This window comes from Anas acuta, chromosome 1 (assembly GCF_963932015.1).
Source record: "Anas acuta chromosome 1, bAnaAcu1.1, whole genome shotgun sequence".
NCBI classification, from domain to species: Eukaryota; Metazoa; Chordata; class Aves; order Anseriformes; family Anatidae; genus Anas; species Anas acuta.
In genome coordinates, this window is record NC_088979.1 from 120142309 (window position 1) to 120165965 (window position 23657).

Sequence of the window (23657 nt, forward strand, 5' to 3'; positions counted from 1 at the left end):
GCTTGCAGGATGGGGTCTGTACCTTTGGCCATCTTCTTAAACATGGAGTACTTTCTGCATGCAGTCGCAAGGGTTGTAATTATAACCTTCTGTCTATTCTGAAGTGCTTGCTCTTGCCTCCTGGGAGAAGTTACTACTCCACCTGTTTTTCACCTTCAGTCTCCTCTGTATAGCACCAGGACAAAATAACACAATGGTCTTGGGAAAAAGTTGTCCATTTTCTTCAGCTACTTTCATTTGGATTGATTCTCGTAGTCAGTGGAAACCTACTGCAAGGTCATACCTGTGATTTATTTGCTTTAACTACAGTATATGGACCTGAAGTGCTTGCACACTGCTTGGTGAGGCTGGCTTCACTGTGTGTAGGGGGCTTCATGCTCACTCTTGTTAACCTTTAGGTCTTTAAGAAACACAACATGGAGTAGCATTCTGCTTTGCTCTTTTCTGTCCTCTGTGTTTTAACACACAGTGAGGACCATATCAGACAACACAAGAAATCTGGGGCTTGAGTAAGGGTTGAATTAACAACATCCTGTTCTCATCTCCTGTGACATCATTTATGTTTCCAGCACCATTTTCAAAATATTGTCTGATAAAATAGAGGCTACACAGATAGCTGCTGTGATCAGGAGACGCAAGGACATCAGGAGATGTTTGAATGCACACAGGTATGAGAAATCATGAAGTAGAAAGATTTGGATTTAGGGTTTCGTTAGGCTTTCAATACCACAGCAATGTCAATGAAAAGCAGGACTTACAAATTACTTCTTCTAGACACAAACTGGGATCAGTTGTTCTTGGAAGAACACTGCTTCCAACCTGAAATAATTGTTACTACAGGACTAAGACATCTGTACAAGGTAGGAATGACCAACACTATTTAGGAGGCCAATGGAAATTTCTCTTCAGAGCTCCCATCTATGCTGATTTTACCAAAGAAGCTGTAGATTTACCAAAGAGGCTGCACTGAAGGTGTACCCAGACTGTGTAGAGGCAGCCTAATAGCTCTCTATCTTTATTTCCTGTTCCTCACACATCAAGTAAAAACATTATTGGATTTATTTATAATAATGTAAGGCCTTGTGTCTCTCTTTGCGTGGCTTCAGCAGCACATCTATAATCACAAATACCAGGGCTTGATGCCATGCTGTTTTCCAGTTGCAACCAAGAAGACACTAGGTTGGTCAGATCTACTGACTGAGATGTTCTTGTGAACACTCCCTTTCCCATTTCAGTCTCAGCTTTCATAACAGGTCCTTGCTAACCTAGTGAAAACAAGATGCAGGGCGCTGGCAAGAAAACCTCAGGAGGCAAATATGAAAATAAGCTTACCTCAGGCAGAGACCCCATGCCAAAAAGGTGAAGTATGTCCTTTATCAGGCACAGCCACAGCCTGGAAAGAGTGTGTGATCTGTGCCTCAGTGTGATGTGGTCTGGAAATCAAGACCTATGATTTCAGGAACATTAGGAACAGGGGCTAGTCTGCTGTTACTAGCTCTGGCAAATTACTTGCTTTCTTCCTTCCCTCCTTTACAATTCTTCCTTTGAGTGCAGGAAAGCCAGCCCACCTGGTTTGCAAAGCCTGTCACTAGGCCTTTCAACGGGAGGAACAAGCGTTACCTTGTCGAATGTCAGTAGCACATGTTTCTGTGAGACTGAAGGGCAGGTGGTACTGCCTTATAAATCATCTAAATATGCCTGGTGTGATAAATGCCTGCTGTATTTTGCATAACATCTGGGACAGCACAGGAGAGACCTTGGGGGCTGGGAGGGAGCAGAAAGTGAACATTTCTGAGCGTTATGAAATGACAAAGACAGAGATGGTGTCACCATATGGTCAAAGAAACAGTCAGGGATGCCCAGTTCATCTCCTCTGAGGGGAAAGGCAACTGCTGGTGCATGAATACGCAGCAACCAAAGAGTATTCCTTCTCTTTGGTTTTATCAGGTTTTGACAGTATGAGAATTGTGCGGTCTGTGCCAGGCTAAAAGGACAGAGGGAGTGTAAGAGAGGAGGAGTAACCATGTGGCTTTTTGAACTGGTTGGTTAGTGTTTTTTTTTTTCTGGGGTTAAAAGCTGAAAGAATCAGTAATAGCAGAAAATTGCATGGGGGAAAGGACTTCTAGGAATGATGACAACAGTAATAAGGATCAATGCATGGTGAAGAGGGTTTCAAGATCCAGTCTGAAAAACAATTTGAAGCCTGAGCATGTTTTTAACATTTTAACAAGCTTGATAGTTTGACCAAACTACCTAGAACCATTTCCATCTATCCCTGGAAAATAAATGTGCTATGACATCTCTTGTTGCAGAGAATCACTCTTGTTTCAGCCATCTTTGCTTCCGACTTTCTCCCTAATACCTTGCTCCCATTGGAACTGGAAGAGGACCCAGCTGCATGTATGTTCAAAAGTGATTTGAGAGCATTATTCAGCACAGCTCTAGGAAGCACTAAATCAACCTTCACATCACATGAAGGATGATTATATCATTCTTCTTGCCCAAGATACCAGTGTTTCAAACCATGTATGTAGTTCACTGAATCTCATGCACACCTGGAACCACAAATAAACAGGGCACAGAGAAACCTCAGGAAACCATTTAGCTCATCCCTTACCTTAAGGTAGGATGAACTAGAACTAAACCATGCCTGGCAAATAGCCAGCTAATCTGTTCTATAAATGCTTTCCAGTGGTGGAGTCTCCACACTCCCCCCAGGCAATCCATTTTGGTTCTTCAGTACCATGGTCCTTTTATTTTGAACTTGAAACTTGCTGCAGTTTAAGCCTATTATTTCTTGTCCTACCCACCATAGATGAGGAGAACAGTTTATAGTCTTCTTCCTTGCAGCAGCCTTTTATATACTGGAACGTTGTTCACTCCTTCCCCCTTCAGCCTTCTTTTCTGTAGGCTAATTAACCCCAATTCATTCAATCTTTTTTCATGGACCATATTTGCCAGAACATTGATTACTCTCATTACTGTCCTCTGGATTCTCTCTTTAGGGTCCTGCTTTAAGTGTGGTGCTGGGGAAAATGGAAGGAAGGAAGGAAGGGAGGGAGGGAGGGAGAGAAAGAAGGAGGAAGGCAAGAAAAAAGAGGCCTAGGGCCTGCTCCTTGCAGCACAAAGGTGGACTTCCCCATGACTTCACAGTGCCACACACTGGACAGTAGAAGAAAGGTCTGCCAGCACAAACAACACAGTTCTCAAAAACTGCAATGTCTGAATGTGTGTCCTATTATTCAAATTTTTTTTCCACCACCAGGCAAGATATAAGGATAAAATAATACCCTCACTTAATAAATAGATTTGCAGCAATGAAAGCAAATCAGAAAAAGAAAGAACAATATCATTAAGATAATACTGAAACTAAGAATTCTCCATTGTGGCAGCAAGATAGTTTTCTCCAGACCCTATGTCTCTAGCTGAGTCAGAATTGAAAGTGAAACATTTGCAAGATGGGTAGTTCTGGGAAAGCTGCTTTGCTCTGCATTGCTTGTACTGAAATAGAGTACAATCTTTGTTGTAAGTTCTTTTTTTGTGACACCTGAAATATGCTGCAAAATTAAGTGAATTCAACAGTAATTGTTCTGAAGTCAAACAACTTGTAACTCTGCAGAATCTCTACACATTGGGAAATGTCTTCATAGTCCAGTCTGGACCATTTATTTCCTGAAATATCAGCACTACTAAAAGTGGAGATAAACAAGAATACGAGTTAATGTAACTTTGCTCTTGCTGTCTTGCTATCTCTGTTTCTATACGTGCTTCTACCACAAACAAATCTGCTATGCAGCACACTGGTTAACCCCCCATCAGGCTGACATCTGGAGCAGGCCAGGGAGGAACTATGGCAAGTGAGTCACAGTGGGTAGATGAAGGGGTGGAAAAGCAAGCAGAGAGCAATAATAGAAGTGGGACATGAAGACAACCATGGCAAATGATTATAAGGAAAGGAAGGTGGTGATCTCTCTTTAATAACAGCATGAGAAACAAAGGAGTACCAAAAAAACAGAATCCATACAATGCAGTTTACTGCCTGTAGACATAAATGCCACATCATATTTATGGTCAATCTCCATCACATCTACAGGCAAGCTGCTCCTGTAGCTTTCTTTCACAGTGGCTGTGTGTAGCACACATCTCACAACTGGATTCAGCTTAGAAGCTTTCAGCAAATGTAGGGGAAAATGAGCAAGAGCAACATGGGCTTTGCAAAAAGCTCTCCATTGCACCTACTGAGGGTACTGCTACTTGAAGAAGTGTAGCCCAGAAATCCCAACACAGAACAGGAGCATTTTCAGTTTCACTTTGGGTTATCATTTTCTGAGTTACTAAAGCTCCTTTCCTTGGATAAAGTGTTGGCCAGGTTTCAGAAGTCAGCTTCACTTCCAGCTTTGCCAAAGCTAAGCCAGTTCCTGCTGCTGCAAAGGAGTGCTATGGAGAAGCTCCTGTTGGTTGTGTCAGGTATAAGCATTGAACTGGGCCCACTCAATGCTACTTGCCAAGGCAAGCAGGCATGTAAGGCTGCTTGTAAACATTTGGATATGTCAGTATATATTTCCTGGAGAAACTGGCTGCCCTTGGCTTAGGTGGGTATATTGTTTGCTTGTTAAAAAACTGGATAGATGGCCAGGCCAAGAAGGTTGTTATGAATGGAGTTAAATCTAGTTGGCAGCCGTTCACAAGTGTTGTTATCCATGGCTTAGTATTGGGGACTATTCTATTTATTTTTTTTTATCAATGATCTTGATAAGGGAATTGAGTGTATCCCCAGGAAGTTAGCAGATGATGCCAAGTTGGGCAGGAGTGCTGTTCTGCTTGAGGGTAAGAAGGCTTTGCAGAGGGATTTGGCTAGGCTGGATTGATGGCCTTCATCCAATTGTATGGCATTCCCTAAGGCTAAATGCTGGTTCCTGCACTTGGGTCATAACAACCTAATGCAGTGATATAGCTTTGGGGAAGAGTGGCTGCAAAGTTGACCGATAGAAAAGGACCCGCAGTGTGTGTCAATAGCCACCTGAATATGAACCAGCAGTGTGCCCAGGTGGCCAAGAAGGCCAATTACATTCTGGCCTGCATCAGAAATGGTGTGGCCAGTGGGACTAGGGAAGTAATTGTCCCGCTGTATGTGGCGCTGGTGAGACCATGCTTCAGGCACTGTGTTCAGTTTTGGGTCCCTCACTACAAGAAAGATACTGAGTTGCTGGAATGGGTTCAGAGAAGAGCAACAGAACTGGTGAAGGGACTAGGAAACAAGACACATAAGGAGCAGCCGAGGGAACTGGTGCTGTTTAGTCTGGAGAAAAGTAGGGTGAAAGGAAACCTCATTGCTCTCTGCAGCTACCAGAAGGGAGGGAGGAGTGTGTCCATCTCTTTTCTCAGGTAACTAGTGATAGAACATGAGGAAATGGCCTCAAGTTGCACCAGGGGAGGTTTAGATTGGATTTCAGGAATAATTTCTTTGTGGAAGGGATGGTTCAGCATTGGAAAAGGCTGCCCAGGGAAGTGGTGGAGTCCCCATCCTGAGAAGTATTTAAGAGACGTGTGGATGTGACACTTAGGGACAGGGTTTAGTGATGGAACATTGTAGTGTTAGGTTGATGGTTGTACTTGATGATCTTGAGGGTCCTTTCCAGCCTAAACGATCCTATGCTTCTATAGGAGAAGGCACACATAGAAGGGACAAGATGGTCCTAATATGGGACAATGCAGTGTGGCACAGCATCTAGATGGTCATCAAAGAGGGGATGATTAGGAACACCTGTAGATGAACCTGAACATGTATTCACTCAAGGTGTAGTTACTGCTTTCCCAAGAGGACTTGTTAGTATTAGCAAGATGTAAAATACTACGGAATTCTTCATAAAGGCATGCTGTGCCTAGCTGCAAGGCACTTCCAGGCAGATGAACATTTAGCGCCTCGAATATATAAATACCCTTGTTATATAACAAGGTTTGAGTTATGTTTTTTACAGCCTTGGTGAAAATCGATCACAGCTCAGTCTCTCAGCGAATATCATTGCAGAAGTGAAATGACTCTCTCAAACGGCTGCCAAATCTTCCCATGCATAAGAGTTAGCATTCACTCTTTTTGTCCTCAGTCCTCGCATTCAGCAAGGAGGGCTTATCCAACAGAAATTTCAAGCCTTAACTTTTGCTCTGAAGAGCCCAGGAGCACTGCTGGAATCCAACAGTACTTTCCCAAGCACAAACCCTTTACTACGCTCCCTCTTAAACAGGCAATATTAACACTTCTCCGTGTAGTTGTTCAGAAAGGAATGTGGCTTTTTTGTTGCTGTTGTCTTGTTTTTTTTCACATTGACATATAGCTCCCACAACTAATCCTAAAATGCTTGCTAAAACCATAAACTATACACGTTACAGAGATTAGAGCTGAACAAATATTTCACTATAAATCATTTATTCAATAAGTTTCGTATGTTTATTTTTTTTCTTCTATTTGTGAACTGTCTGCAAACTGAAAGCCAAATTCCCAGATTCATTCATTAGCCAAAATTGCACATGAATTTCTCCTGCAGATAGTTTTTTGCCCTGCAGGCCATTCATGGACAGTTTGTTATGAATAGCCTCAATTCAATGCTTGGTTGGTTTAGCTGCAGCAGTCATGTGGACATGCCTCTGTTCTGAATGAAAATTCACTTTCAAATATAAACTGATATTCACAGTGAATTTCTCCCTCTGCTCTCTCATTCCTGGGAGGAATCAGCCCATACAATCCAACTGGGTGAATTAAGCTGCCCATACCAGCACAATGGGCTAGAAAGAGAAGAAAGCAATGCCCAGCTGAAACTCTTCTGTATTAAGGCAGGATGGGAATACTCCACTGGATGGATGTCAAGTGTCAGTGCTTATGTCCTCACTCTTCTCTAAAGGGTGACCACTAGACATAAACGGGAAGGTGGACACAGCTACAGTGCAGCATCTCTTCGTATAGCACAAGGATATCTGTTCTGCTGTTACTGAAGAAAGATGGATACCTTCTCCTTGCTCATTATTCTCATAGCTAAGTAACATGGGTGAGTTCTGATTCACAGCCAGACCTAGCTCTCTCTCATCAACCTGCTTTCCAGAGGGTTAATCCATGCAGCATGTTGCCAGGGTGTATATAAGCATCCCTCCCCTCTCTAGAGAGGAAAGTAGATGAAGTAGAATATAATGCATTGTAAACACTAGTTAAAAGTTTGAGTTACCGTTGAACACGCCTGCAGGCTTCTCTCGTCCTGTTATCTGTCTTCAGCAGATGTTCCTCACATCAGATCACTGTGTTGCAGTCCCTGCTGCTGCCAGTACTGCCAAATCCAGCTGCTACTCACACAGTGGCTCTGAACAGCCGCTGAGTTGCACCTGCTGGTCCCTGCCCATTCCAGCTTCCCCATCAGCAGAAAGCCAGGCCCAAAACACCCTGAAAATCTCATGCAAGTAACAACAGGGGCTCTGTGTAACTTCCAGCACCATTCCTGTGCCCTTAGGATGAGATTTCGCAGACTTAAGTGACATCACTAAATGTAATGGCTTGTTTTCTTCTTTCAGGGCTTTTAATTGCTCCATATAGTCATTTCATGACAGAGATGTAAATCCTATGTCCTTCTCAGTTGAGACTTGAGATAAATTCATCAGAAGAGAATAATAAATTTCCCCAGTTGGAGAAATGTTGACTTTATATTTAGAGACTCAAAGCCAAAAGAAACCAAGAAAAGTGATGGGGAGAAGGAGGAAAAAGAAAAATATACCCAAATGCAGTAAACAACTGCCAAACCTGAAAGCTTTTCATTTTGTAATGAAAAAATATTTCTATTCATTCCCATGAAGAGAAGACATCTGCTCTGCAAATATTTCACAGAAATTTCATATGAACTTTTTACCAACTGTATTTTTTTGACAATTCCGAAGGAGGTATAGTACAAGGTGAATAATAGTTATACATATCTCCAAACTGCCATTTGAAAGGCCTTTGTAGCCCTTTCACAAGAAAATCAAAGCCCCCAGAATGTATGCACGATAACAAAAACCTTCCTTAGACCTATATTACCTTGAGCTTTCACCATAAAACATGTTAGGCTTCAGTCTATTCAAAGCACTGCTGCCATTACCCTCTCCAACATCTTCTGGTCAAAACATCTTCAAGCCCTTTCTTCACCAGTTCTATGCCATCTGTGGGCTATTTGAAGTGTTTTGCCCTCATCTTGACAACTCATCTTTCACCCACTTCTCTGCACCTGTTTCTTCACTCAGCTTTCGAGTAGCACCTTTGCTGAAGCTTCCTGCATGGTCACTCTTTACTTCTTCCAAAAGGGTCCTGTGGCCAAAGCTGCACCTGTGAACCCTTCTCTAAAGCTGTGTTTTATGTTCACCAAGTCTCTCTCTTCACAAGATGTGGTTTCTTAGGGTCGTCTCTCAGAAGTCTGCAAGCATTCCTCTGCTCCTCCAAACACACATGCACTACTGAATATGAAACTATAAAGGCACACATGAAATATGCCTGCTCATTCATCTTACTGTCAGTTTTCTTCAGGAGAGTAGGCTCTAAACTCCTTGGAACAACCACCATGGCCTTTTTCTATCTTTAAGAGCCCCTACCACTTTTATCATGATAAGAAACAAACACACACACACACACACACACACAAATAAAAAAACAGCCAAGAGAAAAACTAAGCAGTATTTCACATAGGATGGAGATGAAACCCCCTTTTGGTTTGCAGCAGCAGCTGTTCAACAGTGAACAGCAAACTGCATCACAGCAGGGAAGAATGAGAGGGAAAATCCTGTAGCTGGTTAAAACTACTTCTGTAGGAATTTGTAGAATTTATAGTAATTTACCTTCCTAGCTGTAGAATTTAATCAAATTTCTGTTTTTTTTTTGTTGTTTTTTTTTCACTCGCTGGGACACCTTGGGGGGGGTAGGGGGCATAGCTGTAATTCTTACCAAAGCCAAATTAAAATAACATGCAAACAAAAGATGGTGTTTTTAATAACTTGGAATAAGTTGTGCATTCACTCAAAATCACAGTGCTTCTCTTCTCATATTGCCTGCTGCCATGCAAGCCTTGTAGCAGCTCAGCACAGCCCCTCACCCAGGCAGGCTGTTCTTCCTGAAAAAGGAACTGCATCTGCCACTCAGTCTCCTTCACCCTTTTCCAGGAAACCCAGAGGGTTTTTCTTCTCTGAATATAGGGAAGAGAAGGGAGGGGAGGGGAGGGGAGGGGAAGGGAGGGGAGGGGAGGGGAGGGGAGGGGAGGGGAGGGGAGGGGAGGGGAAGGGAAGGGAAGGGAAGGGAAGGGAAGGGAAGGGAAGGGAAGGGAAGGGAAGGGAAGGGAAGGGAAGGGAAGGGAAGGGAAGGGAAGGGAAGGGAAGGGAAGGGAAGGGAAGGGAAGGGAAGGGAAGGGAAGGGAAGGGAAGGGAAGGGAAGGGAAGGGAAGGGAATGTCTTGCTTGCAACTCTTACTTGATTTTATATTTTTCCTTCTCACCCTTTCCTTTGGAGCTACGTAAAACGCTAAGAGCAGGGAGAGATTTAGCTTAAATTAGGTTTACAAATAGCCCAGTGAATAGGGAAATGAGCTGCATATGCTGCATGTTAAAGTGTCAAAGCCACGCAGTCCGATGCGACTGGGATTTGGAAAGACGCCGGGTCCTGAAGATGAGGTGCAAAACGCTGTCAGTCAGGAGGAGGATGCTGGAAGGTTTCTTCCCAAGCGTTTGCTGCTGCTGCCCCCCGACGGTCCCTCCTAGCAAGCTGCCTGCCCGCAGCCGGGCCACCGGTGCCCCAAGCCGGGCTGGGAGGTGCTGAGGGGCTGCGGGGTGCCCCAGGGACCTGCAGCCGGGATAGGGGAAACGGGGGTGCACAGAGGTGACCCTGAAAGAAAGCAGCGTTTTTAAAGGCTTTACGTGCAGTTATGGTCTGGAGGAAAAAAAAAAAAAAAATCTATTAAAAATGACGACTCCGTGCTTTCTATTTATTCCCTGTCACTGAGATTTATTTTCTGTCCAAATAAGGTTTTGTTGGTGGTGGTATTTTTTTTTTCCCCAAACCACGGCTGCTGCAGGCTCCATCTGGCAGCTGAACATCAAGCCCTCGTTTTGATACCTTGCAATAAGGGTGTTGACAGTTGAAGCTGCTGCCTTTGCAGACCCAGAGCCTGAAGTCCTCCATCCACAGCACATGCACTCGCGGCTAGCTTCTCCCAAAAACTGGTTCTTACCAGTTCACTTCACTCTCCTGGTCTAGGAAAAACCCTCTACACAAACCCATAAGGGCAGCCAGTCTTTGTGTCCTACCTGACCTCCTTGCTAAGCAAAGAAGGGCTGGCTGTTTTCATTACTCCTGTCTTTGCTATCCTTGAAGAATGACATACAACTCGAAGGCTGTTAATCTCTCCATTTACACCTCTCTAGAGGAGGGGTGGGGAGATCTGGATGTATATTCTCATGATTTGGGATATCAGGGGTTGTTTTTTCATGCAGAAGCTCTGCACCTTGGAGGCAGGGCAAAAACACAGAGACAGGTTGCTGCCTATTACATGAGGCACCATTTTCTCCATGGAGCTTGCTGCCATAACCATTGATTTATAAGTGAGTGGACAAGACCAAGTTGTTCGCTTAAGAGATGGTAGAAGGAAATCCCTAGGGGCTGGTGAAATCCACCCTCACAACCTACCAGTCAACATCCTGAGTTCGCTCAGGGCCTCACATTGGGGATACCTGGGCTTCACCACAAAACTGGGAGAGCTGGAGGTAACTGGGAAGAGGCAGAAAATGGATGAACAGAGGGAGGAAGGGTGAGTGAAAGCCCCCGGAGAGGGCAAGAAGCAACCACAGAGGAGAAAGCCAGAGACTGAGGCAAAAAAAACCTGGGCATAAAGACCTCAGGGCTGGGCTGGGAGGTGGGAAGGGCAGAGAACTGGAGAAGATGGGTACAAGGAATAGAAAGGAGTGGGGAGTGTGAGAGAAGGAATAGCAGAGTCTGCAGAGAGGGAACAACCCTGTCAGCAGCAGGAGAGGCAAAAAAAAAAAAAAGGCCCCTCCAAAGCAAATACCAAGGGCAGGAATAGCTTGGGAGGAGATGTGGGTGGAGGAGGGGAAGAGATGGAGCAAGCCAGAGGGACCTAGGTCTGAGAACAGGAGGCTGAGGGAGTAGGACACCGTGCCTTTGGGCTTGTCTTGAAAAGACAGCCACCTTGGGGATGAGGCATATGAGGAGGGACAGCACAGAGGAAGGTGCAGCTGCCTCTGTCTGTGCAGTGGCTGTCACTCTGCAAAGGAACTATATTCAACGTGAAGGCTCCCAGCAACTTCTCGACAAACAGCTGTTTTCACCAGCTCGCCTCCAAACACCCTCCTTGATCACAAGTAAGCAGCCCGCTGGGAAGCTGGAAATGCTGCAGATGTCCTGACAGGAGAGGCCCAGACAACAGGCCTGGTGCTTCTACCTGGTATCCCAAAAGAAATCTGAGCCACCACACAGCAAGGACAGGGTAATGACACCAGTTTACAGAGGAGAGTGGCTTTCATGCCAGCCCACAGAGCCGCAATGCTCCTTCAGTCAGCAGGGCAAGTCTTAATTTATTTTTATTTTTTTCCAATTAACAAAAATGCTTGTCTTTCCATCCAGGTCTGAGGAGAGCTCTGGGAGTTAACTGGGAGCCCTCAGCTCTCAGCCATAGCTGGGAGTGGGGAGACTGCTAGCCAGGTGTACACAAACCATGGCTCTGCCTATGGAAATAATACACAGCTCTCCTGTGCTTAGGAAACAACCTCAGGGATGGAGTTTGCTTGATGCTGGATGAAACCAGTCCCTGATAGCTTTCCTGTCCACAGGAGGAAGCCAACACTGTTTGCCAAAGGTGACTAGAAGTGAATTAAATTCCTCCTTGTATCTCTTAAGAGCTAATTTTAGTGTGACTGGTCACCTGCTTCAAAGAGTTGCAACTCCAACAGAGAAAATCCTAGACTCTGGTTACAAGTAAATAGATAAGAAAGACAGAGACCAGTATATTCTCTGCAGCATGTGGCAGAGTTAACTCCCAGGGCTGGCAAGGTGCATACTAAGAATGATGTAGATCTTCCTTCAGAAATAAAACTCTTATAGGCACTCAGTCAGAAACAATATTGGAAGCATTCCTTATCTCCATGCCTAGCTGGACTGTGGACTCTAGGAGCAGAGGACTTTAAGAGCAGGTTAACTGTCTTTCAGCAAGGGATTAAATACAGCTGAATTTCTTAGGTCAGTGTGTGTGTGTGTGTAGATTAGATCATTTTTTGAAGCCCATCTCAAGCTTGTTCTTTATGATCATATCAATTTTCCAGGAGGGAAAAAAAAAAAAAAAAGAAAGTTTCAGAGACACCAAGAAAATGTTTTCATTCTCACACGCCTATGTTCAGATTAACCAATGGGTCTGTCCTTGACATGCACTCCAAGCACACAGCTGTGGACCCCAAGTTTGTTGGGCCATGCAGCAAGCTGAGAGTGAAACCCAGCTCTGACTAGTACCATAGCAGCACATTTGCTGGGTTGCAAGCGCCCAGTGTATTTATCTTCATTTAATGTGCTTTTTTTTTTCTATCCTCTTGAGTAATTTCCTTCCCTTAACAGATATAAATCACATACCTACAGAGTAAAGAATTATTTAAAGAACATTTATATTTAAGCTCAAAAAGGAGCTTGAACTTAACTCCGTAGTGGCTGAGAAGTGATAGGCTGGTGAATATAACTTGGCTGAGGACTCCTCCAATATATGAAGATGCTTTATGGTTTTAACACCAGCTGGCCTACAAACCAGCATTCAGCACAGCAGGGTTCTACTGTGGATGAATACTTGCTGCAATTTAATTTAATGCTGCCTTCATCCATTCCAGCTGAATTGAACTACACTGCTCTCAACCCCAAATACACACGTGCACACATCAGGCTCTGCCCCAAGTTAACTCAATCTGTTTAACAACTCCATTTCATTGAATTCCATCCTCAGGTGGACACAAGGTAGCAGCAGTTTTTCAGTAGTTCTCTAAGCCACCTGAGGATTTAATTTTGTTCCTGATCCTACTGCTGCTGAAGATGGATGGAGGGAGGGAAGGGCATGGACATGCAGGAGGGAAGCAATTCCAGTGAGTTCCATGGACTCAAACAGCTACAGGTGTTAAAGGTACTCTGTTAGTAGGAAAAGGACACTCTTCCTGCTTAGTAAGTACAGCTTAAAAGAAGAAACACCACCAGGAGCTTTTTTTAAATGAACAATAAAAAGGTACTAAAAGACAGGAATACATTGAGGGGAATCATAGTGACCATTTTCTAAACAACCTAGTACCTGTTCTCTCCAAACTCGTATAATAGTAGCATTTGTGTAAGAGCTGTTCTCTCTGTGTTTCACTCTAACAAGCAATGGACTTGCAACAGCTCTGAGTAATGCAGGTCTAATGCTGAGACTGAAATTTATGGTAGCTAAAATATGATGCAAAGATACATGGCCGTTACATCTACAAGTAAGACAGTCACTGATAACTTCCAAATCCCTTTGTAATATAAAACAAAACTCCCCAGCCTAAAAATCTTCTGAGGCCAACAAAAATAATTTAAAACTAACAGAGACGGATGTGATCAATTTTAATGCAAACCTTGAACTCCCTGCTCAGAAATATGACACAGCTGTCAGGCACTGCAGCTCCCTCCCAGCCAGTGTCCAGGAAACTTCGTGTCAGTTGAAAGAAAGGTTAAACCTACTGTATATCTGGTGTGTGCTGGGGACAGATGGGAGCACAATGTTTATAGCAAAGCTCAGTTGATAGGCTACCAGAGGATCCTCATGGGCTGTATGCTCTTGACTTGACCGACAAGAACAGAAATGAGGGCATGACCCCAAAATCCTGATTATAAGCTGCATCTCAAAGGCAAACAACATTTGTTAAGAAGCTGGTTTTAGAACTGTAGTTGGGTCCACTTCATGGACCAGCTTTTGGTAAATGCGGATGTGGAGCCAAGCTGTGATTTCTGATATTCCAGGAGCCCCTCAGCAGAGTCTGGAGATGACTCTGTGTAATGTGAAATGCTTTGGAATCTCGGACACATCCAAAATCTCTTAGTCTTGTTTGGTCTTCCTTATCTTCCTATCCATACATATAATCACCTTGCCTTCTGAACAAAAGCCTCGCCAGACTTGCCTGAGGAAGTACTTGCTCTCAAATCTGAACCCAAACTGTTGATGTTGCAACTAATCAGGGCCCATTACTAACATGGACCTAGGAGCCAGTTTCACAAGGTCACTGAAGCTTCTGAACCCCAGAGCTGGCTGGCAGACAAATAAGACTTGGTTTGTAGTGGTTCTTCTGTTGTTTGCTCTCCTAAGCTGTGAAGCACTGCCCTAGTATGGAAAAACCTGAAAAATCATCCAGGCATCTGCTGTCAACCTCAACAGCAGGACAGAAGGACACTTTTAGGTTTGTAGTGAGCTCACAGGAAAAGCTCGGAAAGAAGCAGCAGCTCTTTACGTTAACAATTTGTGGCCCATCTGTTCCCCAGCTTTGAGCTTTGCACACATACCAGCCCATTCCCCACACGTTTGAGTATCAGACCATCATAGCAAGAGGAGCTGGGAAGCTAAAGGCAGGGCATGGTGAAAACCATTTACTTCTGGAACACAGAGAAATCACTGAAGCATCCTCACCATTGTATAACAGACACAATGGTATGGAGGGCAGATGCTAAGTAACACTCACTGGGAAGAAAAAAAGATGAGGTGTTCATGCTTCACTCATAGAGCACCGTTCTTTGCAGGACCACAAGGAAAAGAAACCAAGCTACAAGTTAATAAGGAGATCAACTTTGGTGCAGACAAGCGGGAAAGTGTGCAACAGGAGCCCATGTAGTTCTTCATCCCTCCAGAGGATGTCATCGTAGAGCCACCAAAAAAAAAAGGCTAGCGTCGTGACCCAAATCTACAGAGGGAGTATGCCTCGTGTTCAGCTGCTCTCGGACAATAACCCCAAACCTCCCTATTTACTTTCCCAGAAGGAACCAGCTTTCCTTAGGCCAGCCTGTGCCTTGTGAAGGCCAGGAAGAGCAGTGAAGCCCATTGCTATTTGAGAGATGTGCAACAGGTTAGCCTGGAAAACAAGTGGGATGCTTGCTCTGGATGGCCAGGCAGAACTCACATATGAAGTGTTCACACACTTTAAGGATGTACCTGTGTTCAGCCTCGTTTGTTGTCCTTGAGCATGAATGGGTGTGTGGAGAATGCATCCACAAACAAGGAAGACAAGCAAGGAAACTCATGAACACTGAGACTGTGTTCAGAGACAGCAGGAACAAACTCTATTTTGCAGCCATTGAGCAAGCACAGACAGGAAAGAACTGGTGGGGGTCTGTGTGTTCACCCTGCTCACCCATGTCTATGTTTTATGTCACAAAAAGGCAGCCTTTGGTTTGTGCATATTTGTCCCAGCAGCAAATCACAGTCAAAAGGAAGAACTACTGATGATGTTCATGGCACATTTCTGTAATACTTTCTATCCCTAATGATGCATCTTAACTTTGAGAGTTTAACGCAACACTGGCTTCTCTACAGAGCTAATTCAAGCCTCTGCTCCCTTTGGTCCTTCTTGTGGGACACAGGGACACCACAAGCCTCAGTCTAAGATGACAGGAGAGGATCAGGAGTGGAAATGCTGTGCCAGTGGTGCAGAGCACTAAAAAGTCTCCAGACTACTGAGCAATCTTAGAAACCGCCACAGCTTCAAGTCCTGCTGCTGCAACCCAATCACGCTCCCTTTCCCGTGTCTCAAATGCCCACATGACCTAGTGATTGCTACACTTGGCTTGCTGAAGGGCTTTGAGACCCTAAGAGAAAAATAACTACTGAGAGAAATCCTGCAGTTATTGATAGTACCCAGGAAGCTGGAAGCCAGGCCATGCAGCTTAGCCCCTCCGCCAAACACAGTGGGTTTAAATATAGGTGAGCGAAACGGCAGAGCTTCTGGGCTTTACTGTATCAAGCCCTTCAGCCAATGTTTCTCTGCGTGTACCATGCCAGTTTTGCCATTAAAGTGTATCAACAGGAAGCAAGTCATTATCCCCTTCCCAAATATGATTTAGTAAGTCCAAATCCAAGAGCTGACCCAGACCACATCCAGTGCTTAAGAATTGCTTGCCAGCCATCCATGCAAGCTGTATCTTAATCTCCTCTCTTCTTTGCTGCTATTTGTTTCTTTTTTTTTTTTCTTTTATTTTCTTTCTTTAACATGGATAGATTAAATTTCCTGCCAACCCACTTTCTCATTCAAATATGTTACAGAGGAAGTCGGAGGAAGGAGGAAATCATGAACAAACGACTAGCAGAAAATGGCATTAGGAAACTTAGTAAGCGTCTGGTCCTTATCCATGGACGCCGTCCCATTCCTGTACATAAGCAGTGCTCTCTAAAGCAAGGGAGCCTCTACCGCAGGGAAATGAAAAGTTCATTATTAGCAGTTGCTGTCACAGAAACTCATCAAAGAAAATTTGCAAGAGTCCTTGATTTGAGAAAACACAAGGCGACCAAGTTTCTGCTCCCCAAAGAATAGTATTCCCCCCTCCATGCTCAAAGCTCTTGGCACTTATTATCTCTCACTCCTCCCTCCATGGCTGAGCAAGTGACCTGATGAAACCTTTCTCTGTGCTGCCCGCCAGCCGGCAACAAGAGCTCTGGGCTAGTGCCAGGCTCAGGAAACGTCCTGCATGCACTTCTCTTGCTGAGGAGGTCACAGAGCTGGTAATTCTCAGAAACATCCTCCCGGCACTTGCAATGCATAGAGACAAGCATGAAGAAAGCAGTCTGAAATAAAGAGTGATAGCCTTTCACTCCCCTTGCTTTCAAAGCTTTCTTTGTCCCTGATGTTCACCCTCTCCCATCTGAGGAGAGGCACAGCTCAGTGACCCTTTCACAGCACTCCTGCAACATTCCTGCTTCTCATCAGCACGTCTTGCCTTACTCACAAGAGCAGAGTCATTAATGAGGGCACAACAAGAGAACCTCCTACTCTGCTAGCATCAGGAGAACAAGCTGCAGGACGACCAACAGTACTTAAAAAAAGCCCAGAGAGAAGGGCAAGGCATCAGTCATCAAGGAATATCACAACAGCTCTGCTCGAGACCTCAATTTAATAGAGTCCATACAAGTTAATAGGAGTACCTATTGGGTTTGCTCTGAAGTCAACAGGTACAAGGGATCTGCTTTCCCAGTTTTCCCTGCTCTCTGTCTTAGAAATGCTCAAAACCCTTTTCGCAGAATCTGCTGAACCATTTTGGGTGTACTTGGGTGTTGGAACATATATGCACACTTTTCTGCCTGTTCATGAACCAGCAGTACTGGGAAAATTCCTGTTAGAGGGAAGACAGAATGGTTCTTGAACTAGAGAACGATGGGATACAAAATGTTAACTCCCAGGAGAAAACTACTCATTTCCAAAAATTTAACTCTGTGTTGGATGAAGTCTAGAATTTACCATAAAAATTTCCCCAGTATCTTTTATTTTTTTGAGGGGGTGGAAGAGGATCAAAACATTTCAGTTTGATTTCCTTTGCCCAGTATCAAATGAAGCACCTAATTACCTCAGTCCTGGCTGTCATCTGAGGCTACCCTGATGTGAGGTGTTCTTCATGAGGACCTAAACTGTGATTTAAGGAGGCTTGATCTCCTGAGCATCCAAGGTCCTCACAGGGTAGCCACGCAATCTTGGAGTGGACACCATCTGGCAGACTGTCTTCTACTGGAAACCTGTAGAAGTGAGTGTTTTGGAAAGAGTTTGCTGAAGTGCATACATCTGGGCAATTTTATTTTTTTTTTAGTTCAGAGGAATCAGCAGATCCAAGTCCAAAAACTGTGCAAGTTAAAAAATAAAAATAAAAAATAAAAAATCCTGTTTGTCTCCAGACAAGGTTTCCCAGATTTTTGAAACTGAATTCTCATCTCAACCAACTTCTAAAAATGTGTCTACTGCTGAAGTGTAAGACATCCTCTTGTGGCTATACTCTGCCTCACCAATCAGAAGTATAGCTGTTCCTTTTTCTAAAACACATTTCCTACTAATAGTCTTTGATGGTAAGTGATCTGACTGATGGGTATTGACATTCAAGGTAACATCTGTTGCACCCACTGTGGGGGACAATCCCCACCACACAGCTGTAATTGAAGGCAGCCAGAAAACTCAGTTGTGAATTCCGCTTACAACTATAATAAGCCTTTTTTTTTTTTTAATGATAAATAATCACTCACTATCAAGACCTCTAACTGGTATTATTTTTAGCTAGATATTTGTCCTACAGCAATGCATCACTAGATACAATTTACAGGCTAAAACACCAGCACACTAGGTGCTGCACAAACATAGTAAACTATCCTGTGTCTTGGGAAATTCTGCTCTAGATCAAGAGGCAGAGATGTGCAGGAGAATGATGTAAAGGGCAAGTCAGTGGCAAGGAATGGGTAGTATAGCAGAATACTGACAGGACTATCATGGGAATAAAATGCAAAGATACTATTAATGTCACATCAAGGCTGCGCAATCAAAAGATTAAAAATGTAAAGATTAAGATTCCTCCAGCAACTTTCCCAAAATGGCAATGCAGTCATCTCATCTACCATAAAGCCTATAGATGAAAATGCATTCACAAGCATATTTTAACTAGTCGAAAAATACCTTGGAATGAGAACACAGTATGTGTGCAGCAGTGCTGAATTAGCATCGCTGCTGGATCTGTAGTTTTTTGTTTTTAATAATAATTCTCAGAATACCTGGAGGTTGGAGGGTTGGGGGAGGGGGGGGCGGGATAGAGAAGAAGCAGGTAAAATGAAACAGAGAAAAAAATGCAAAAACTTTGGACAGACATCAGGCAGGTTTAACTAATAAAAACCTTCTGCTAGCTGCTGTTGATAGGGAGAGGTGTGTGCTTCCCAGTGCCCTGAAGTGTGTATGTTCAGGCACTAAAATTTCCTATGCTCTGTCTATGGTGCTCAGAACTTTAGTTAAATTACTGACAGTTTCCCCCATCAAATATATTTAGACACCCAAGAAAGTAACTGAGGGCTTTCCCAGTGACTGCTTTAGATTTTGGATCGGGGTTGAACATGGCATGTTTCAGACCAGAAAACAAATACATGAGGAAATTCAGGCATTTTTAAACAAAATGTTTCACATCACTCAAAGCAGCATGAAGGATTCCCACCCATCCCCAAATGACAAAAAGTAAAAATAAAACTCACCTTTACCTAGAGAAGCAGAGATCCTGCAAGCTTGGGAAACTGTACCTTCAAGGGCAATGTGTCAGAGTATTATGAATGAGCAAAACAAGCCTATAGTACCCGGGTGCACTACCAAAACGGCTGGCCTAATAAGATTCAGGTCTTGGTTGCATGGTCGCTGCTTACTGACAGCCATATCAAGGCTGAGTATTAACAGCCAAATTCATTGTAGTTACAGAATTAATAGGAAAAAAAACGCAGCAGCAGGCATTAAAAAGTCCTTTTTTATATGAATAAAGTTTTATTGAATTTTAGACAATTAGAAAGAACAAAGAAAGAGGAGCAAACAGTCTTATGGAGGGTAGGAATCAGAAGAGCTTTCTCACCGGAGGAGGGGGCCTGCTGAGGGCAGTGTTCCTGTAAATGCCACGCAGGGGTTGTTTCAAAAGCGGAAAGAGTGTGTCTGGGCTTTTCTTTGATTGCATTGTGTTGTTTTTTTTGTTTTTTGTTTTTTTTTTTTTCCTCCCACACTGGGGTTTCAAAAGCCACTCTTCTCCCCCACTATCAATCCAACCACCCAGCAGCAAAGAGAGCAGACAGGCAGGAATGAGGACTGCTCTGGTGAACCATGTGTATGTGCACACAACCACCTGTCTGCACCACTGCACTCATTCTGGACAGAGTTGTGCAGGAGGGGGGAAGGAAGGGAGGCTGTATATTTTCTTTTTTTTTTTTTTTTTTTTTTTTTTCCTTTTTTATTTTTATTTTAAGCAAAGAAGGCACAAAATCTCAGCCAAGCTTCAAACCAAGTGCTGCCCAAGAACCCCCAACCTCCCCAAAGGAACTGCGTCTATGTGGGAGACCAAATCTCATCTCTTCCCCTCCTTCCACAGAGGCTGTGCTTGCTTTTGAACAGTACAGGCAAAAAGCCCTGCCCAAGGTATATGCACTGCTAGGGAAAGTGAAGCTGAGCCGGGACAGGGAAAGGGGGAACGAGGAAGTCTCTTGGCTTAAACAGACCCTTTCGCAGTGTGAGCTACAGAAAGTTGCCTGTAATTGCCCACATTGCTTTTCCAAGAGCAGTTCTTGGAAGGTCTCTGGTACTTTTGGAGGTGACCACTGCCTTTACATGTGCAAGGCTTGGTGTTTTGTAGGAGGGCAAGTACTCTGAGCCAGGGCTCTCTCACAGGAGAGAGTCCAAACCCTTGGTCCAGTCCTCCAATAGCACCAGGTCCCTTGAGCGGTTTCGACCCTTGGCTTTGATTAAGGCTATTTAGTTGCAATAGAAAAAGTAAAAGGACAGGTGCCAGCCCCAGCCACCCCCTTGACTGTGAGGAGATGGGAGAGCCACCAGCAGGTGCCACAAGTACCAGTGCGGGAAGTAAGTGAGGCAGAGAGACAGCATGGGGGCTTCCACAGGGTTACTCCCTCCACTGAGCCCCTGCTTTCGCTCTATCTAAGGAAAGGGATTTAGAAACAAATCCTGCCAACCTCAGCATCTGGGAAGTTTGTGTGTGTGCACGCAAGAGGGAATGAAAACCGTAGTGCGAGGTTGTGTGAGGGCCCCAAACACAACAGGTGCCCTGCCATGCGCAGCCTGATAAGGAAAACCCACCATGCAAACACCTCAGCTATGGGGTCTGAAGCCCCTTGCCCTCAGCCTGAGCAGCCCGGGTGCAGGAGACTCCTCTCAGGGCCTGTCTGCTGCTCTGCCATGCTCAAAAATAACAATAATAAAAATAATTAAGAAAAAATAATTTAAAAAAGCCACAAGCCAGCAGCAATGCGCCCTTTCTCTCCACAGAGCTTTTCAGAAGCAGACACCCGATGGCAACACTCTCTGCATCCATGAAGAGGGCTCTGGTGGTGACTGAAAAATGCTCGGTCGTTTGTGTGTGTGTGTGTCAGAGGTGAGGGGAAAAATAGCAAAAATAAAATAAATAAAGAGAAATGCTCTCTGGCCTGCGCCCTTGCCCAGCCTTCCCCTTGGCCTGGCTGGCAGCTGTGCCTCCACCTCAGCCAGTGCATCCTCATGTCCATCCCTGTCCCACCACCTTCCTCATCCAGCAGTAGGGCTGGCAAAGCAGGGAGGGAGCCATAGCCTCCACGACAAGGCATACCCTGCCTGCGCACCCCTCCCTGCCCCACACAGGCTGTTGTCCTCTTGGAAATAAAACAGCAACAACAACAGAAAAAAAATATATATATATATAATCTCCCCAAACCTCCCTGAAAGACCCAAATGAACAGAAATGCCCCCCCAAACAAAACAAACTGGAAACAAAAGCAAAATCCCCCCCTCCCAAGGCTGGGCTGGGAGAGGGTCCTGGCTGGGGCCCAGCAGCCAGGGAGGGTCCCCTGGTGCCCCCACGGCCTTGGCACATCTGTGGCGTCCATGGTGGAGCCCCGAGAGCTGGGGGGCATCGCAGCACGGCCGGGGCTGTCCCACCGGCTGGCAGCGGCCTCGGGAGGCCCACCCCGGCTGCCTCGCTGCCTTTCAGGAAGGAGTAGGGTCTCTCGGCCATGTCTCTGCCTCTCTGGTACACAAGACCCTTGCTCAGCTCATGGGTGCCGGCATGCCCCTACACAAGGGAGCCAGCCCGGCTCTGGGCAGGCACCATGACAGGAACGGCCCCGATCCGCTCCAGCGTGGCCTGGCTGACGGCGTAGGAGCGGGTCTGCGGAAGCCGAGGCTTCCTGCTGACGGAGCCATTGCTCCGGGCCACCTCCTGTGGGGACGGCGCTGTGCTGGCCGTCACCACCAGCGTCTTAGGGGCAGCCGGGGAGGGGTGGCCGCCATTGGCGTAGACAGGGCGAGCACTCGTGCTCCCTGAGCGGGAGAAGGGGGGCTGGCGGGCGTCGTTGCTGTTGCTGAAGCGGGTGAAGGAGTCTGTGGCATGGTTGGCCTTGGGGTCATTCCAGTAGCGGCTGTTGTAGGTGTTGGAGGAGGTGAGGGTGTCGTTCTCCGATGAGGATGCGTCAGCATGGAATGTCTTGGCAGCGGAGGAGCATTTGGGTGGCAGGTCATCCTCCCTGGGAAGAAGAGGGCATGAGGGTCCATGTAGAATGATGCTCTGTTTCCCCTGTCCCCCCCCCATCCACCTCCACTGGGGGCAATGCCATCAATTCAAGGTGAAAGACAGCACCAACATGAACTGGCATCACTCTTTAGCCTGTTCACTCGTCCCTCTTTGCAGGACCCACCTCTGTGCACATTAACTGCTCTGTGTGCCTACCACTGAGGGAAACAACCCACATTTATGTTTGTGGGGGGCAAAGCCAGTAGTTGTCAGAACCCCTGGTGCTACACAGCCAGTCAGTATGGCTGCACCTGTACAATCAACAAAGCTGATCCTCAGGGGAGCTTTGAGATGCTGCCAGAGGTAAACACTGTGGCTATAACACCAGAGAACATCACAGCTGTACCTACAGAGTTCTTCAGCTATCACTATCTGATACTGTGGGTTAGGATGCCCACCACATACACAGTCACTCTCCTATGGCGCTAACAGTGCCAAAGTGAAGTTTGCAATAATGGTAATTTGGAAAGCAAAATCTGTAGTTACCATTCTACATTTGCTCCCTACATTTTCTGGGCAGATACAGAGACCTTCCCCTGGCCCAGGGGAACACACCTAAGATTAGTAAAAGCAGGATTTCTGCTTGCCTTCCTGCCAGCTGCTGCTTTTGCTGGGTGATCAGAGATTCCCTGCCACCAGTTTTCCCTGGCCCCTACCTTATCTCATTGGGAATCTCTTCTTCTTCTTCCTCTTTGTGTTTATTTTTCCAGTAAAACAGTGCTATGGCCACCAACACAATGCAGACAACAAGCACGACAGCACCTGTGGCCACTGCTCCAGCAATCAGGCCGATGCTCCAGGTGTGGGCTGTGGGGAGAAGTGAACAGAGAATGGAGAATAAATCAGGGCTGGGCTGTGGCCATCTGCGAACATTTGAAGCTATGTGGCTTGGAAGGGGGAAAGGCAATGTCCCCATTCCAGAGTAAAATGATCTTCTGATAGAGAGGCACACGGTGGCTCACAGCAAACATGGTTACACGCGTTACTGTCACAAGACAGAAGCAGCTGACCAAGCCTCCTTTGGCAAAATACTTACGTGCAATGACTTGTAGGTCCAGAAGGCAAGTGCTGGTTCCAATGGCATTTGAAGCCACACATTGGTAAAGACCTGAGGACACAGTGCTGATATTTCGGAGAGTGACAGTGCCCTGGACTTGGTCTAGTTAGAGAGAAAAGAAGGATTTAAATCCCCCCGCCCCGGGCTTGAGGAAAACCATGAAAAGGCAAATCCAGCAAATAGAGAATTGATGTGTGAGACTCTTAAGAGATAAATAAATTAGGAAATAACCTTGAGAAGGAAGCATTGTGCACACACGCACAAGATTAGGTCTTAAGGAGCTTACACT

General features: G+C 45.3%; 1 protein-coding gene across 6 annotated transcripts in view; it reads right to left on the bottom strand.

Moving 5' to 3' along the window:
• Positions 1-19509: 19509 nt before the first annotated feature.
• Positions 19510-23657, bottom strand: part of IGSF11 (immunoglobulin superfamily member 11) — a 94833-nt gene continuing 90685 nt past the window's right edge. For 5 of the 6 annotated variants that reach the window (XM_068697708.1, XM_068697747.1, XM_068697718.1 and 2 more), the window contains exons 5-7: positions 23348-23470; positions 22968-23118; positions 19510-22264 (exon numbers count right to left, since the gene is read on the bottom strand). In XM_068697708.1, the coding sequence (XP_068553809.1) occupies positions 21814-22264; positions 22968-23118; positions 23348-23470 (725 nt within the window). In that variant the 3' untranslated portion in view covers positions 19510-21813. The remainder of the gene's footprint in view (positions 22265-22967; positions 23119-23347; positions 23471-23657) is intronic. The other variant, XM_068697755.1, reaches the window with a different exon arrangement.